Source organism: Colossoma macropomum, unplaced genomic scaffold (genome assembly GCF_904425465.1).
Source record: "Colossoma macropomum unplaced genomic scaffold, Colossoma_macropomum, whole genome shotgun sequence".
In the NCBI taxonomy this organism is placed as follows: Eukaryota; Metazoa; Chordata; class Actinopteri; order Characiformes; family Serrasalmidae; genus Colossoma; species Colossoma macropomum.
In genome coordinates, this window is record NW_023494786.1 from 29161155 (window position 1) to 29178547 (window position 17393).

General features: G+C 39.9%; 1 protein-coding gene across 1 annotated transcript in view; it reads left to right on the forward strand.

Moving 5' to 3' along the window:
- The window catches only part of LOC118826664 (calsyntenin-2), a 166289-nt gene that overhangs the window by 93791 nt on the left and 55105 nt on the right, over positions 1–17393 (forward strand). Inside the window, exons 6-8 of the mRNA XM_036597697.1 lie at positions 1600–1785; positions 5403–5660; positions 8629–8750. Of these exons, the coding sequence (XP_036453590.1) occupies positions 1600–1785; positions 5403–5660; positions 8629–8750 (566 nt within the window). The remainder of the gene's footprint in view (positions 1–1599; positions 1786–5402; positions 5661–8628; positions 8751–17393) is intronic.

The following is a 17393-nucleotide window of genomic DNA, read 5'->3' on the forward strand; positions in this document are numbered from 1 at the left end:
ACCTGTTTAGTCGAGCCTTTGGTTAATTTGTTTTCCTGACTATGTCCCTCTCATCCATCCCTCTTATGTTTACTTCACATGCGGATCATTTTACTGAACTGTTGCAAAGTCAGAGTTTGAAACATATTTAAAATTTTTAACTGACTTGGACTTTAGACTAAAATCCTTTTGCTTTGATTGACCCTAAATCTTAATTATGTTTATTTTATTAAAACAAATGACTGAACATGCGATGAAATTGAAAGGCCCTGCGATGGACTGGCGACCTGTCCAGGGTGTATCCTGCCTTCCGCCCAATGACAGCTGGGATAGGCTCCAGCACCCCACTGCGACCCAGAAGGATAAGCGGTTTAGATGATGGATGGATGGATGACTGAACATTCCATTTTGTCACTACCAAAACAACCATAACACTACTGAAACTTTACCATGTTTCAGTAGTGACTGTTTCGGTGGTTACAATTTTAGCTCATTTTGAGTAGAACCGCTATCCAGTACATGACTAGCAAACACAGCTTTGAACAGCTGTGCACACATAAAATCATTATATTTTTATTAAAATGCAAAATGTGTGTTTCTGTAGTGACAATTCCTAATGTTCCATATTGATTTTCAGACTTTGGGATATATTTACTTCAAAACCGAGGGATCTAACTGCTCACCATGTGGTCATGAGGGACCGGGACGCAGTCTCACTTCCTGCTCTAAAGTGCAGGGGCGTGGCTACAATAAGCCTCCGATTATGGACTGAAACTTTGTGTTATAATAAAGGATTTTATTTTAAAAAATAAACATGGTAAATCTAAATCTTTCAATTTCACTAAAAATATAAAAAGAAAAATATCTAAAATAAATGAATGAATAAACAGCGAAATAAATAAATAAATAAATAATGTATATATTTATTTGGTCTTTCTTTCTTTCTTTCTTTCTTTGTTTGTTTGTTTGTCAAATATTATTGTCAAAGGTTGAAATTTATGGGTTAGGGGTTGGGACAGGCACATCCCATTACAAAATACCCTATAAATAATGATTTTTGTATATATTTACCTTTTTACTATCACTATTAATGTGCTGGGTTTAAACAGATCAAACATAATCCTTCTAAATATCTAAGGTCTGAAAACATCATTGCTTTTTAAATAGTTTAACTGTGGGACCTCAATTTACACTAGTTCAGTAGAATCGTCCGTATGCTCTGCCAACTCGTTCCATCTATCAGTACATTTGGTGGTTCATGCAAACAGCATAACGGTCAACAGATTATAGAAGATGAACTGTCTGTTTTATAATGCTCAGTAATGCTTGCATGATTCGTGCGGTCATTCTGACACATTGCAGTACGCTGTAGGAAGTGAAGGGGGCGATATGGCTTCTATTCCATCATAAAAATGAACTGACTAGCTTTGAATGATGACGGTGCTGTGGAAGAGCAAAGTGAGAGGAAACTGCAGAAGACATAACGGCTCAATTAGTCGAATAATAGTCACTGGATTAATCATCTGTTAAATGAATCATTAGTAGCCTCTCTGCTTGAAGCCATGGCCTTTTTCATCTCTCTGTCTCTCTCTTTCTCTCTGTCTCTTTCTCTGTCTCTAGGCTGGACTAAGCGTGTGGACTATGAACCGGGTATCGGCAGTAAGCAGCTGTTTCCCAAGATGCACCTGGAGACGTGTGAGGGGGCGGTGTCGTCAGTGCGGACCACCGTGGAGCTGCAGACCAGCCACATTGGGAAGGGCTGCGATCGAGAGACGTACTCAGAGAAGTCTCTACAGAAGCTCTGTGGTGAAATGTTTTGCTATTAGACTTAATTAATAATTTGAATTGTTCTCACCTTTGTGCTCTTGAGTGTGTGTAGATTCTGTTCTTCCCTAAGAACAAACCCCAAATAAGAAAACACGGTAACACTTTCTATGATTGTCACCTTTGTAAGCATCTATAAACACATTCATAACATGTTATAATGCATTCATAAGACATTATAAACATGGCTATAAATATTTATAAAATGCATTACACGTTATAGCCATGCTTATTATGCATTATGAATTGTTAACATAATACATTTTAAGTACTGTTCATAACAAATTATAAGAGCTCATAAGTCGTATTTGTCCGCTCTAAGTAAAGTGAAGCGTACTGTACTAAAGCCTCCTCCAGTGTTCAGAGTGAGGCTTCAAGTTGAAGTATTTACTGAAGGATTTACTGAAACACTAAAACATCACATAAAGCACATTACAGGCTTCAAATGTCAGAGTTTAAACTAGAGCTGCCATCAGTGTTTTACCCAATGTGGGAAAGGTAATCTACACCACCGTTAGCTTGGTATTTGTCTTTACTTTGACTTCTTCGGCAGTGACAGTATAACATGTCATCAACACTACTTATAATGCATTATATTAACAATTCATAGTGTATAATAAACATGGCTATAAAGTGTAATTCATTTTTATAAATGTTTATAATCATGTTTATAATGCTGTATGAAGGCATTATAACATGTTATAAATGTGTTTATAGATGCTTACAAAGGTGACATTCATAGAAAGTGTTACCGAAAACACTGGTGAAAATGGCGTAAGTGGGTTTTAAGAAGAAATTTCGGTAACACTTTCTATGAATGTTGCATTTGTAAGCATCTATAAAAACATTTATAACATGTTATAATGTATTCATAAGGCATTATAAACATGGTTATAAATATTTATAAAAAAGAATTACGCTGAATTACTTTACACTTTATAGCCATGTTTATTATACATTATGAATTGTTAATATAATGCATTATAAATAGTGTTAATAACATGTTATAATGTCAGGGCCAAAGAAGTCAGTCCCAGTTTGGAGAGTGTAAAGTAAAGACAAATACCAAGCTAACGGTGGTGTAGATTGACTTTCCCACATTGGGTAAAACACTGATGGCAGCACTAGTTTAAACTCTGACATTTGAAGCCTGTAATGTGCTTTATTGTGTATGTTTTAGTGTTTCAGTAATCCTTCAGTAAATACTTCAACTTGAAGCCTCACTCTTAACACTAGAGGAGGCTTTAGTACAGTACGCTTCACTTTACTTAGAGCGGACAAATACGACTTATGAGCTATTATAATTTGTTATGATCAGTACTTATAATGTATTATGTTAACAATTCATAATGCATAATAAACATGGCTATAATGTATAATGCATTTTTATAAATATTTATAGTTATGTTTATAATGACTTATGAATGCATGTTATGAATGTGTTTATAGATGCTTACAAAGGTGACATTCATAGAAAGTGTTACCGAAATTTCTTCTGAAGAATGATTGGTAAACGAGGCCCAGTGATTCTGAATGTTTGGATGCTGTGTGATGCAACGTGGCAAAGTGCGTCTGGTAGCCTTAAGGGTTAACAGAGCTTGCAGTGAAAGGAGATCTTTCCTGCTCTGCTGGCTTCCATTCATGCTCAGATGCTTTAGCAATTTTGGACCAACTATCTACACCAGTTGTTGATTGTTTGTCACTGATGCGGGTTGACAAAAACATTTCAGGCTGCTACATGCTTTCCAAGATAGAGGTCACTCACTACTCGCTGCTTCTGAAATGAAACGGCAAATAGCTGATGTGTTTTTGACAAGTGACAACGGCCCAAACAGGAAACACAGGAAACGGACAGTAGTGTAGAGAAGATTCAGTCTCAAACTCACCCAGTTCACATTTATACTGGACTGCAATGTTCAACAGCATGTTTTAGAATATTCTTCCTTAATTACACTGTTCTAGAATAGAGTACCTCATTTATACTGTTCTAGAATGTTCACCATTTACACTGTCGTAGAATGTTCACTCGCCTTCACACTGTTCTAGAATGTTCTTCCTTTTAGACTGTTCTAGAATGCTCACTCACCTTTACACTGTTCCAGAATGTTCTTCCCCATTTATATTGTTCTAGAATGTCCTGCCTCATTTATGTTGTTCTAGAATGTTCTGTCCAATTTATATTGTTCTAGAATGTTCTTCCCTGTTCACACTGTTCTAGAATGCTCACTCACCTTTATACTGCTCTAGTGTTCTATCCTCTTTACACTGTTCTAGATCGTTCTTCCCTCTTTGCACTGTTCAAGAATGTTCATCCCCATTGATATTGTTCTAGAATGTGCTTCTCATTCACTGTGCTCTAGAATGTTCTCCTCATTCACACTACTCTTAGTTGTCCACAGCCATTCACGGTGTTCTATAACGTTCTTCCCATTCACACTGTTCTAGAATGTTCACTCCCATTCGCACTGTTCTAGAATGTTCACTCCCATTCACACTGTTCTAGAATGTTCTTCCCATTCACCATGTTCTAGAATGTTCACTCCCATTCACACTGTTCTAGAATGTTCACTCACCGTTAATGTCCTAGAATGTTTTTCCCTCTTTGCACTGTTCCAGGATGTTTCTCACTGTTCTAGAATGTTCACACCCATTCACACTGTTCTAGAATGTTCACTCCTATTCACACTGTTCTAGAATGTTCTTCCCATTCACCATGTTCTAGAATGTTCACTCCCATTCACACTGTTCTAGAATGTTCACTCACCGTTAATGTCCTAGAATGTTTTTCCCTCTTTGCACTGTTCCAGGATGTTTCTCACTGTTCTAGAATATTTTCCTCATTCACACTGTTTGTGTGAACTGTTCACCCTGTTCACACTATTCTAGAATGCTCTAGTCCATTCACTTTATTATAACATGTTCTACCCCATTCCCACTGTTTTAGTTTGTGCTCCCTCTATTCGGAATGTTTTCTCTGTGGTCCTTAGAGAAACAGAGCAGTGCTGGAAGTTGCGGAACAGTGATGTACTGCATGCTTCATTAAAAACAACAGTTGAACGATTGAATTTTCAGATGCTGTGTGATGCAGAGGGTCCAGTTTGTGGTGGTCTTTAGTGTTAACTAAAGTGGTGAATCAGGCCTTTTCTCATCCACACTTACAGGCTCAGTTCTAAACCCAGTTTCAGATAAGAGGGTATAGGGATACGTTCGTCTGCACAGATGCTGGCAGGAGGTTTAGTGGCAGCTATAAAGAGCTCCAGTTTGTCAGTATGATGCTGACAGTGTTTCTCATGGTGTTCAGAGTCACACGGTAAAAGCACTTCTGCTGTTTTCACAGCAGTAAGCGTCACCAAGCAGCATGAATAAAGACTTCCAGGAATATGATCTGAAAGAGAGAGAAAGAGAGATGAGGGAGAGAGAGAGAGAGAGAAATGAGAGAGAAAGAAGGAGAGATCCACTTTATGTGGACTTGAGTTATGTGTGCTGTTGCCTTATAAACTGTAAACAAACTTTATTGACTCTTTTCTCCAGTTCTGAGTTCTGAACCTTTTTAATTTTCATCTCTGCCCTCCGGTTACCATGGCAACATCCATCTCCAGGAGCCTCTTCGGGCAGCACTGACCTCCTCCCCGCCCCGAGCGCTGCCTTTAACTGGACGGCGTCTCTGCTGACTGACGGCGGGCGGGACAGTGACCTCATTTACCGTTTTGATGGACGGCAGGCGGCCAATATTCCGGACTGGATCACACCGCAGAACCTTACGGACCAGTTCACCATAGCAACCTGGATGAAGCACGGACCCAGCCCCGGCCTGAGGGGGGAGAAAGAGACACTCCTTTGCAACTCAGATAAAACAGGTGAGAGAGAGAGATAGAGAGAGAGAGAGAGAGAGAGAGACAGAGAGAGAGACACTGAAAACCTTAAAAACAATCTTTTTTTTTGAAGCCCGTTTATAATGTTTGTCATTACACATTTCTTTATGACCATTTATGACCATCTATCTTTACCCATTACAACTAATTAGGCTGTGATTGTTACTGTGCCTTTCAGAATGATATATGCAAATGAGCTTGCCTCTGATTGGCTGCCTCATTCAAAAAGCAGTCCAAACTGAAATGCACAAAATAAACTGTTCAGTTCAGACTGAAATCTTCAGGGAGGTCCGAGGAAATTAACTTCAGCTGCTCCTTCCTGATGTGTGGATTGTTTGGAAGGCGGTAGTGATATCTTTGCTTCCTGACAGCCAGGAACAGCACAACGTTTAATTATTTTCCCAAAATCCCAACTTCCACCCTAACAGCTCTGCTATAGTTTACAGTCTGCAGGAACAACACTCTGTATCACTTCAGCATGAATGGGCAGAGCTAAACTGCTGTAGGCCTAATGAGCAGTCGTAAGTATATGGATTTGTGGTTGTGACATCACAACCATGATGAATTGAAAATGTTTTTTTTGCAAGTTATTTTCCAAAAATGGACTGTATGGACGGGGGGGTGAGAATTACGTTTCGATGCGTTTAAAATGTTTTCATATTACATCAAAAGTGTATAATATAAAGAAAATGATTTTAAAGTGTGGATCTCATAGAAGACTGCAGTCATTCCTTTGCTGCCCGACAGCCAGTAACAGTACAATATTGAATAATTTTCCCATCTTCCACTACAATAATTCTGCAACAGACCACAGTCTGCAGGAACGGCACTCCGTATCACTTCAACGTAAATGGGCGGAGCTAAACTGCTGGGGTCTGACTAAGTGTTTATATGTAATTGTGTTGGTGGTTGTGAAACCACAACCACGATTATTTGAAAACGGGCTGTTTTTGCAGGTTAGTTTAATAAATGGACAGAATGGACTGCAGAGTGAATGTTTTGTTCTGAAATTTTAACAATGATTACATACGACATCAAAGCTACAGAGGAAATTTTCATGATATGACCTCTTTAAAAAGTTCCTCCAACTCTTTCTCTCATTGTCGATGACTTATGGTTTTATAATTTAACAATTTCCTGCTGCAGCTTCTTCCTTCCTTCCTTCTTTTCCTTCCTTCCTTCTTTCCTTTCCTCCCCTGCTTCCTTCCTTCTCAGTTTCTGTTTCAGTGTAATGTTTTACGTACAATATTGCCAAATCAACAAATTTAGATAAGAACAAGTGCTAGTAAAATTATACAAAATTATAATTTTAATTCACCTTTTGTTCATTGACCCATCTGTAGTATTGCAGGCTGAAGCCCAGCTGCAGCACACTGTATGTTTATATGACTGAACCCACAACTGTAGCCGTTTTGTTCAAATACAGCTTTAAAACTGATTTTAAAAGTGAAACCTTTAGCACCTTCAGCAGACTAAGCTGGACAGGAGAACTGTGGATGAATCAATGAGCAGCAAACTGACAAAAGCAACAGTGGAGCTCCAGTTCCCCTCGAGAGCCTCAACTGAAACAAGAATCCATGAGCTGTATGAAGGAGAGCAAGTGGCTACAGTCACGGAAGAGTTGAACCACTGACTGTACACATGATGTACAGTGCTGTGAAAAAGTATTTGCCCTCACCCAATTTCTTCTATTTTTCTAAATTATCACAATTGAATGTTTCGAATCATCCAACTAATTTTAATGTAAGATAAAGACAGCATGAGTAAACACAAATTGTAGCTTTTAAATCATCATTTCATTTATTGAACATAAACATTTTTATTAACCTATATCATGTGAAATGTGAAAAAGTAATTCCCCCCCATCCCTAATAACTGGTTGTGCCACCCTTGGCAGTAACAACTACAGACTTTTGCAATAACTTGCAATGAGTTTTTTACATCACTGTGAAGGAATTTTTGCCAACTCATCTTTGTTTTAATTTGGCTACACTAGAGGGTTTTCAAGCATGAACTGCACATTTAAGGTCCAGCCAGCATCTCAGTGGGATTCCTTTCAGGACTTTGACTGGGCCACTCCAAAACCTTAATTTTGTTTGTTCGAGCCGTTCAGAGGTGGACTTGCTTGTGTGCTTTGGATCATTGTCCTGCTGCAGAGCTCAACTGTGCTTGAGCTTCAGGTTACGAGCAGACCATCACACTACCACCACCATGTTTGTATGCGAGACGAGCCTTTGTGCTCTTTCTGGTCAGCAGTGGTTTGCACCTTGCAACCTTCCCATGGGTACCATTTTTGCCCAGTGTCTTTCTTATTGTGGAATCATCTACAATGACCTTAACTGAGGCAGGTGAGGCCTGCAGTTCTTCAGATTTTCATCTGGGTTCTTTTCTGATCTCCTGGATGAGTAATTGATGCGCTCTTTATGAAATTTTGATAAGCTGTCCACTCCTGGGAAGGTTCACCACTGTTCCAAGTTTTCTCCATTTGTGGAGTGTGGCTAGTGAAACTGAACCCAATAGTCGACTGAAGCATTTTGCCTTCAATAAATGAAATCTGAATGTAAAGCAGCATTTTGTGTTTACTTGGGTTATCTTTGTCTAATATTAAAAGTAGTTTGATGACATGAGTCAGTCAAGTTGAAAAATATGCAAAAAATAGCAGAAATTGAGAAGGGGCAAATACTTTTTCACAGCACCGTATGCTATATATGTATGAAAATATTTCTGAATTAGTGAATGTAATAACTGTATTCTGATGAAGCTTATTTTGTCCTCTCATATAACAGAATGCACTGCTTTTTAAATCAGTCAACACTGCTATTATTACACTGTTTAATACTGTGAGAGTCCTAACTAATTAAATTTGTGCCTACACAGATATTGTAATATCACACTATTCTCTCTCTCACTCTCTCTCTCTCTCTCTCTCTCTCTCTCTTTCTCTCTCTTCCAGAGATGAACAGACATCATTACTCTCTGTATGTGCACAACTGCAGGCTGGTGTTTCTGCTGCGGAGGGATTTCACACAGGGAGATTCATTCAGACCGGCCGAGTTCCACTGGAAACTGGAACAGGTGAGAGAAAGAGAGAGAGAGAGAGAGAGAGAGAGAGAGAGAGAGAGAGAGAGAGAGAGAGAGAGAGAGAGAGAAGAAGGGGAGAATAGTTGAGAAAGGAGGATAAAGCAGTAGTGGAGAGGAGAGGGGAGGAATGAACAGGAGAAAATAGAGAGAAGACATGGAGAAAGGGGGAGATGATAGAGAGAAAGAGAGACAGATAGGGAGGCAAAGAGAGGAGAGAAGAAGGGGATAAAGAAGGATAAGAAAAGAGAAGACAAAGGAAAGAAGGAGAGGTTGAGAAGAGAAGAGAAGAGAAGAGAAAAAAGGAGGAGAGGAGAGCAAAAGAGAAGATAAAGGAGTAGAGGTGGAGTAAGGAGGAGATGAGAGAAAAAGAGAAGAGAAAGGAGGAGAGGTGGAGAAAGGAAGAGAAGAGAGAAAGATAGAGAGATGAGTGTATAGGAGATAGGAGGTGAAGAGATGTTAAAGAAATATAAGAAAGAAGATGAAGAGAAGAGGGAGAATAGAGCAGAAGAGAAGAGTGGAGAGAGGATTAGGAGAAAAGAAAGGTGAAAGGCAAAGGGGAGAAAGAAGGAGAATAGAGAGGAGAAGAGGAGAGAAGGTGAGAAAGGAGCAGAGGCGAGGAAAAGAGAAGAAAAAGTAGGAAAGGTGGAGAAAGGAGAAGAAAAAAGAAGGTAGGAGAGGACAGGAGAGGAGATGAGGAAAGTGGAAAAGAGAAGAGGGAAGAGGAGAGACAGACAGGCAAAAGAAAATTACAAGAAAGGAAGAGAGGAGAAATGAGGAGAGGAAGAATATTTTGGCTGTCATAAAAAAAACTCCACTGTTTCGTTTATTTTTTGTTTACATCTTTTGAAAACACCAGCTGTCCTTTTCACTCAATGAACACTTTATGATGAATGAATCAATCATAAATTAAAACTGAACTGATCATAAATTTTTCTGGTCTAAGAAGCTAAAAATGGAAGGTTTCTCTTCTTAGTCACGAACACTGGCCTAGTTTGGTCGAGTTTAATGCCACACCTGCAGCGTCTCTCTTTACATTCTGACTCACATGTTAAGCTCCTTCATGTTCGTTCACCTCGTCAACTCGGCCGCCGCTGGATGGTGAGTGTGAGTCTGAGATGGAGCAGAAATGAAGAGAGGAAAGAGGTAAAGGATGAGACAGAGGACGAAGGGATGAGACAGAGGTCGAAGGTGGTGACGGCTGTCAGAGCAGCCGTGCTTTTTGATTGGATGACGGCTGAGAGAGCAGCGTGACGGGTCATTTCAGTGAGACGGAGGTGCAGTTTTGATTGGACAAGGGCGTGAGGTCAGAAAATGACGAGCTTAATCAAAAATGAGTCAGTGTGTGTTTGTGTTTGTGTGTGGGTGTGCTGTTTGTATGTGCTTGTCTATTTCTAGCTTTATAAATGCTAAGTGTATGTAGGTTTTAGAGACAGTTTGCGTCAGCAAAGCCTTGAGTCCCAGCAGATTATGACAACACAAATCTGGCACTTTCTTTTTTTTTTCGTTGATTTTTCCCCCAGTTTTCACCCCAGTTTAGTCATATCCAATTCCACCCACTAGTTAGGACTCCCCAATCACAATATACCACCAGTGCTAGGAGGGCGAAGGCTACCACAGGCTTCTTCCAAGGCCTGTGAAGCACTGCCGCATCTTTTAGAACTGCGGATAACACAACGTCACTGGACAACTCGGAGGAAAGCGTCACTGACGGTTCTGTTATGTCAGCTAACAGACGCCTGCGCTGACTAGCATTGCGCTGAGTGATGGGGGGGAGATGAGGGCCAGTTGTGCCCTCTTGGAATCCCAGCCACGGATGGCTGTAGCATGACCAGGGATCAAAATCGCGATCTCTTGATGATGGTAACTGAAAAATGGAGGAGGGTCTAATTGCAGCAGCACCATATGAGGGTGTTTCTGTGATGCAGACACCCCCAACCCCCTGACCTGACGTCAGGGGCAGGTAGGCTTTGGAGTAAAAGCCACAGTAATGGCACAAAAAAGATGGGAAAGGTTAATAAGGTCGAGATTTTGAGTGCTTTCATTACAGATTGAGATGGTGGTAAGTTTACCATTAACATTAACATTTTAGTACATCTTTAAAACCCAACAATATTCAACGTTGTCAAAGTTATGTTCTGCAAGCTGGCAGCACTTCGGTAACCCCTGCTGAATAAAGAACATTAGAACCATTAGGATGAAAACCTAACCTTAGCTGAGTAAGTAAGCTTACTGCACAACATCTGTCACTGAACATGATCTATTACTGGTTGACATTATATTATCTTGTGCTTGTTTTATAGCAAAAACCACAGTGAAAGTGAAAAAAGTGACTTTGTTTTTTATATCAGTCACTCGCGAGTGAAATTTTGCAGTATTATATCTTCTACACAGTCCTCGAGGCAATCAGTGCACAAACTAATCTGCACATGCTCACTGTTGCAGTGCCTGCTGAGTGTGGTATAAAGGACCGGCCACACTGATTAACACTGGAGCACATTTTATACGGTGCTTGTTCCGGTTTCTGTGCTTCGCTTCATGCAGCTGTGCTCTCACCAAATATCAGGGAAAAACTAAAAAAGGAAACCAGGGCCTTCCACTCGACTGGTCATGGAAAAAGTTCAGAGTCCTTACTGCCCCTAGACCGAGACACTAGACCAAGGCCAGATGTGAGCACCACAATACTAGCACAAGCACATATTACTTGGCATTATGATCCAGTGTTGACAGTGTGGCAACAGCGTTAGTGGCAGAAGTAGATGCAAAAGTAACGCCATCTGGCCGCTCATCACCTTCTCATCTTAATCATGAACAGCTGAGAGCTGTTCAGAGTGAATAATCTCTGTGATAAAGGTTTCTGCTGACAGCGTGTTCCTTTGTTGTTGCTTCTGATGCAAATAGTATGATTACATTATCAATGTAGATGGATGCATGCAGATCGTTTCAGAGATGAGTTGTGTACACACAGATGTGAACGTGTCAGGCAGATGTGAGCAAGAAAACATACTGCAATATGAATATGAACATCTATTATGTAAGAAATAAAGGCAGTTTGCACCTTCACAATAAAGAAAAAAGTGGTAAAATATCACATTTAGGGGAGGTTGTGGGTGAAATGTGATTTTTTTTATTATTTATGCTATATAGGTATTCTTATTGTGGGATAAAACTTCAGTTTAGGGCATAATGGTCTAGAAATGCTTAATTCACCCAATGTATTGCTTAATAAAGTAGTCATAAGTGGGTAGGTAATTAAAAACTATTTGCTTGATAAAACTTAACCAAGACATTACAAATACATCACAGTGCTCCTCTATACTGAAGTGTTACCAGTTGTGCTCCTTCCACCACTCAATAGAAAATTCAGTTGAAAGTCCATCTCCACAGTGAATGCATGTTGGCCATTTTTCTTTATTTAGCTTTTTCTTCTTCTTAATCCTCTACTGCACGCATTAAGATAATAATTTGAAAAAATCAGATTCAATCTTCTTGCATGAAATCGACCTGATTATTGAATTCAGAAACATGTTTTAAATAAGAATGTGTGCAGCGGTCCTTTTGGTGTGTGTTGCCTTGAGGCAACATTGTGCAACAATGGGACGAAATGATGTAGATCTGTGTTCCTGAAGTGGTGAGACCTGGCTTGTGACTGGCTAAATCCATTCCACTGTCACACAATGTTGCTTCTAGGCAACAAACATATTTCTGCAAATTCGCATAACTAAAAAATGATACTGAATTTTAAAAAGAGGTGCCCACTAAGAGACAGTATGACCAAATATATGCTTTCTTGCTGACTTCTTCAAACGCTGCCCTTTATTGTTAACCCAGTCAGTGTCCTTAAATATGTATAATGTTATTGTAAAGTGAGAAAAATGCTTGTTGCCCTGAGGCAACAATGTGCACTTGAGGGTTAATTTTCCTTGGCTTTCAGATTTTAACTAATCACTCCAATGACCAATGAAACTGAGTACACACTTAAATGTTGGATGCACTCTGACTGATCTGAAACTCAACCAGCACAGTCTTGGCCCAGTTGAGAATTGTGGCTATAATCAGGGTACAGCTTATTTACTCATGTACCACATTTACAGATTTGTATTGGATTTTTGCCTAATTTGTCTCCCCACATGATGCTACCAAGCAGGGAGGGTGATGACCAGCATGTGCTTCCGCCAAGACACATGACAATATTTTCTAACTGCTGCTAATGCAACTCCATTGGACAGTTCAACATGCTTGTATTGGAACATTAACTGCTTATTCATTAATAGCTATTGCAGGTAAAACAAGCACAACATTCACCACGAGGCTGAAGTTGACTTTTTATTTGGCAGCTTCATATTGGAAATTTTTCATTCCACCTTAAATGGTGCAGCAGTCAGGTGCACCAGAACATATATGCTGCACCATTTAAGGTGGACTGGAAAATTCATACAAGAAGCTGGCGATCAAAAGTCAACTTCAGCTTCATACATTTATCATTTTGCTGTCTTTTCTGCAAACTTTGTTCAGCTCATGTTGGTTATTTTGGTTTCTGTTGTCGTCCAAATTCAGTCCAAACTAGTGGTTGTTTTTAATTGGCTGAGCTAGTTTTTATTTTAATTCTGTGTATCCAATGTTCCCAAAAATCAGCTAAAATGATCTTTTTTTTTTTTTAAATTCAGTTCAGTAGTACTTTTAAAATTATTTTCATATGTAGTGCACTACTCTTTGTGTATACAGTATGTCTGTCATGGTGATCTGTGTACCATGGATTTTGTATTTTAGTTGGAAGGGTTAAATAAATAAATAAATAAATAAATAAATAATACAGCCATTGACTCAGGACTCAAGACTCACCTGTACTGAACTGGGACTTGAATCGAGACTCGACTATCTTGACTCAGGACTTGAGTATGAAGACTTGAGACTTATGTGTTACTTGCAACTCAGTGACTTGTTCCCACCTCTGTTATATAGTGAGATTGTCGGCGATGTAACTGAAGGAGTGATTCAGGCAGTAAAGAGTGGGAGATCTAGGAGAGAGAAAAAAAGGTAGAGAGATGTGTCTCCACACTGCAAATGCAGTGGACTGTAGAGCTGGAGGAGCTGCCTGTTAAAGACAAGCAAACAAGAGGTTTTACAATGTTTATAATGTAGACTCAGATGTTGCGTAGCACAGCCACAACATTAATACCAATATTACATTTTCATTATTCTTCTTATATGAGCATAAAATCAGTAGTGGAGTTTTCAGTATTTTTTTATAGTTGGATCTTGTGTGTGTTATACTCTCCTTTTGCCTTATCATCCAGGAGAAGACTGACCTTAACTGTGTGATGCTCTCTGTTCTTGAAACTACTATGATTTTAAAACTTGTGTTGTGTAACCCAGCTTTAAAGAAAGCTATCTATATACAAGTCTCTCTCTCTTTCTCTCTCTCTCTCTCTCTCTCTCTCTCTCTCTCTCTCTCTCTCTCTCCCTTTTTTTTCTCTCTCTTTCCTTATCCAATTCTGTTCTGATGGAGATTGTCTTTTTAAGCTCTTGGGATGAAACTTTCATTAAGTCCCCTATCTCTCTTTCACTCACTCACTCGCCTCCCTAATCTTTACAGCTAAATGAACTCTTTAGTACTGCCAACTCTCTCTGTCTCTCTCTCTCTCTCTCTGTCTCTCTCTGTCTCTCTCTCTCTGTCTCTGTCTCTCTCTCTCTTTCCTTCTCTCTGTCTCCTCCTTTCAGTGGCCTGCGCTAATTAATTTCTACAAAATCACCTCACGCTGCCACATGTCGAGAGATAAAAGAGATATAGATCTTTGCAAATTTCAGCGCTCTTTTCATGAAAAAGGGGAAATGATGATGATGATGATGATGATGATGATGATTATAGAGTTCTGTGTAATTTCTCTCTGATGATGCATCTTTCATTAATGAGGTTTTTGATATTTCTTTCAGCCTTAGCATGCTGCTCTGTGTTGATGTTCTCTTTTAAGCCAAACTCTAATGAAAGAAACAAACATGCACACACACACATACACACACACACACACACACACACACACACACACACACAGACACACACACAGAATTTCACTTTCATACTCAGCAGGATGGGAAGAAGAGGTGAATAAAGAACCATTAGCGACCACAGCGAGAAAAAAAGAGGCTATACGTTTAGGAGATTGGATTTTTGTCTCTGCTGTGCTGAGATTGGAGCATCTGGGAGGATTAATTACCTGAACACACACACACACGTTTGTTTTTATACATTGTTAGTACGTGGAGTCAGACATGTCTTATGTGTAAGCATGAGTGTGTATATTTATATATAGTAGGCTGTAACGTACCTAATAGATTTGGCATGGATGGGACAAGTTTCTGGATGTAGGAGACATCAGTGTTCAGCCACTGTTTGTGCAGCAGATCAATGTCGGCACTATGGCTCAAATTTACTGTCACCTCAACCATAAGATCCATTTCTGCATAATTAAAACACCCCAGAACATCACAGAACCTCCTCTAGCTTGAACCACACCCTGCACGCAGTCGTCATTGAAGGCTTCCTGAGGTTTACGATGAACACGAGGCCGAGCATCATTCACGTACAGGCAGAAACGAGATTCATCTGAGCAGATAACACATTTCCAGTCATGAACAGTCCAGTGTTTGTGTCTCTTTGTCCACTGTAACTGGCAACATTGTGAGCAGAAGTGAGCAAAGGCCTCTTTGTATGCTGCTCTGCTTCACATGTTCATGGTACGCAGTTCCCTGTGAAGTGTTCTTCAGAAATTGGTTGTGAAGAACCTGCATTGACTGCTAGAAGCAATTCTTGCATGGAAGCGAAGTGATTTTTATACTTGCTTCACACTTCACACGTCCAAATGCAATCTCTCCTTTTTGCCAATCATTTGCTTAGTTTAACGTAAAATAAATGTTCAATTTGTTAAATTCGTGAGATGCACATTGTACATTAAAGTGCCTAAGTACCTATACAGTATAATAATAATTATATACACCACTTGTGCTATGTTCAAACATCTATATGTATAAGAATGTTCTAAAGCTAGTCTTATTCCTAACCCTAACCTTAGCCACAGTTAACCAAAAAGAAATGGTTTTACTCTTCCAGTTTAAAGATGTAAGATAAGGAGCTTTTCTTAAAACCACTTTTCAAACTCATGCACAATTTGTTTGTCTGTTGTCGGTTAAACCTGTTTTTCTTTCAATCAGAACACTTTACAATACACAAGAACACCCACACACACACACACATTAGTGTGTATTGCTGTCTTTCTGTGTGTTTTCATATTCTCTGAGTGTGTAAATGCTGTTGTGCTCCACCTCACCCAGTCCTATCCTTTATCTCAGCAACCCAAAGATCAGATTTGGCCACTTTTATGTTTTTCTAACAAAAGCTGCCATTTTTGAGGAGAACTCTTTTTCATTTGAAGAGTGCCCAGATGTCTCCAGAACCACTAAATGTTCATGTTTTCATCATACTTAGGGGCATTTGGTCCCCACAAAGAGCTTAATACATACACAACCTTTCCATATGTGGGTGTGTGTGTGTGTGTGTGTGTGTGTGTGTGTGTGTGTGTGTGTGTGTGTGTGATTACCCAGTGCTGTTGTTGCCAGGGAGCATTTTAAAGCCATCAGAGATGCAGAATGTCTTTTAACATTATGGCTCTCCACATGAGTCCCCACATATGCCTTACATACTTTTCTTCAGCCAGAAAATGTACTTTACTCTCTAAGCTTGCAGCACTGCAGCTCTGAAAAACACAAACTCACAGTGATTTATGTAGTCCAGAAGGTATTTCACACAGCAGGACTTTCTCAGCTCTCAGCCAAATAACTTTAGCTATAACGTTCAGTAGGAAAAGACATCAGTAATATTAGACAATCATCACATTGTGCAAACAGTGTTTCAGCCACAAATCAAAGCTCTCTTTGTGATGGAGATGATGCTGATGTTCCATTTGAGGTCCCTGGTGTTTGTAATTCGCAGAAACTTGAAAGACTCACAGTCTTATCAAGGACGGTGAGGGCTGACAGGGGTGGGGGGGTCTCCTCCTAAAGTCCACTGTTATCTCCATTGTATTGAGCGTGTTCAGCTGCAAGTTGTTGTGATTGCTCCTGAGGACCAACGGTTTAACCATGCATCTGTAAGCAGAGTCGTCGCTGTCTCTGATAAGATCGCTTGCTGTGCTGTCAATAGCAAACTTCAGGATTTTGACCGAGGGGGTCTGTGGAGGGGCAGTCATTAGTGTACAGTGAAAAGACCAGTGGGGACAGCAGACATCCTTGACGGGGCCTAGTACTGATTGTATGAGCACCTGAGGATAATTCTCCAAGCCTCACCTGCTTCTCTCTTCCTGATAGGACGCTGGTGATCCCCTGGCAGCTGGAGGCATGCATGCTGAGTTGTTGGAGTATGTTGTAGAGCAATTCCAGAGTGCTGAGCTGAAGTCTAAAACCTAAAGTCTTGCATATGTCCTTGGCTGGTCAAAGTGTTGAAGTATAGGTCCCATGTTCACCACATCATCCACAGACCCGTTGGCCCGATACACAAACTGTGAGGGGTCCATCAGAGGGTTTGTCCTTCAGGTGTGCTAATACCAGTGTCTCAAAGGACTTCATGACCAAAGGGGTCAAGGCAAT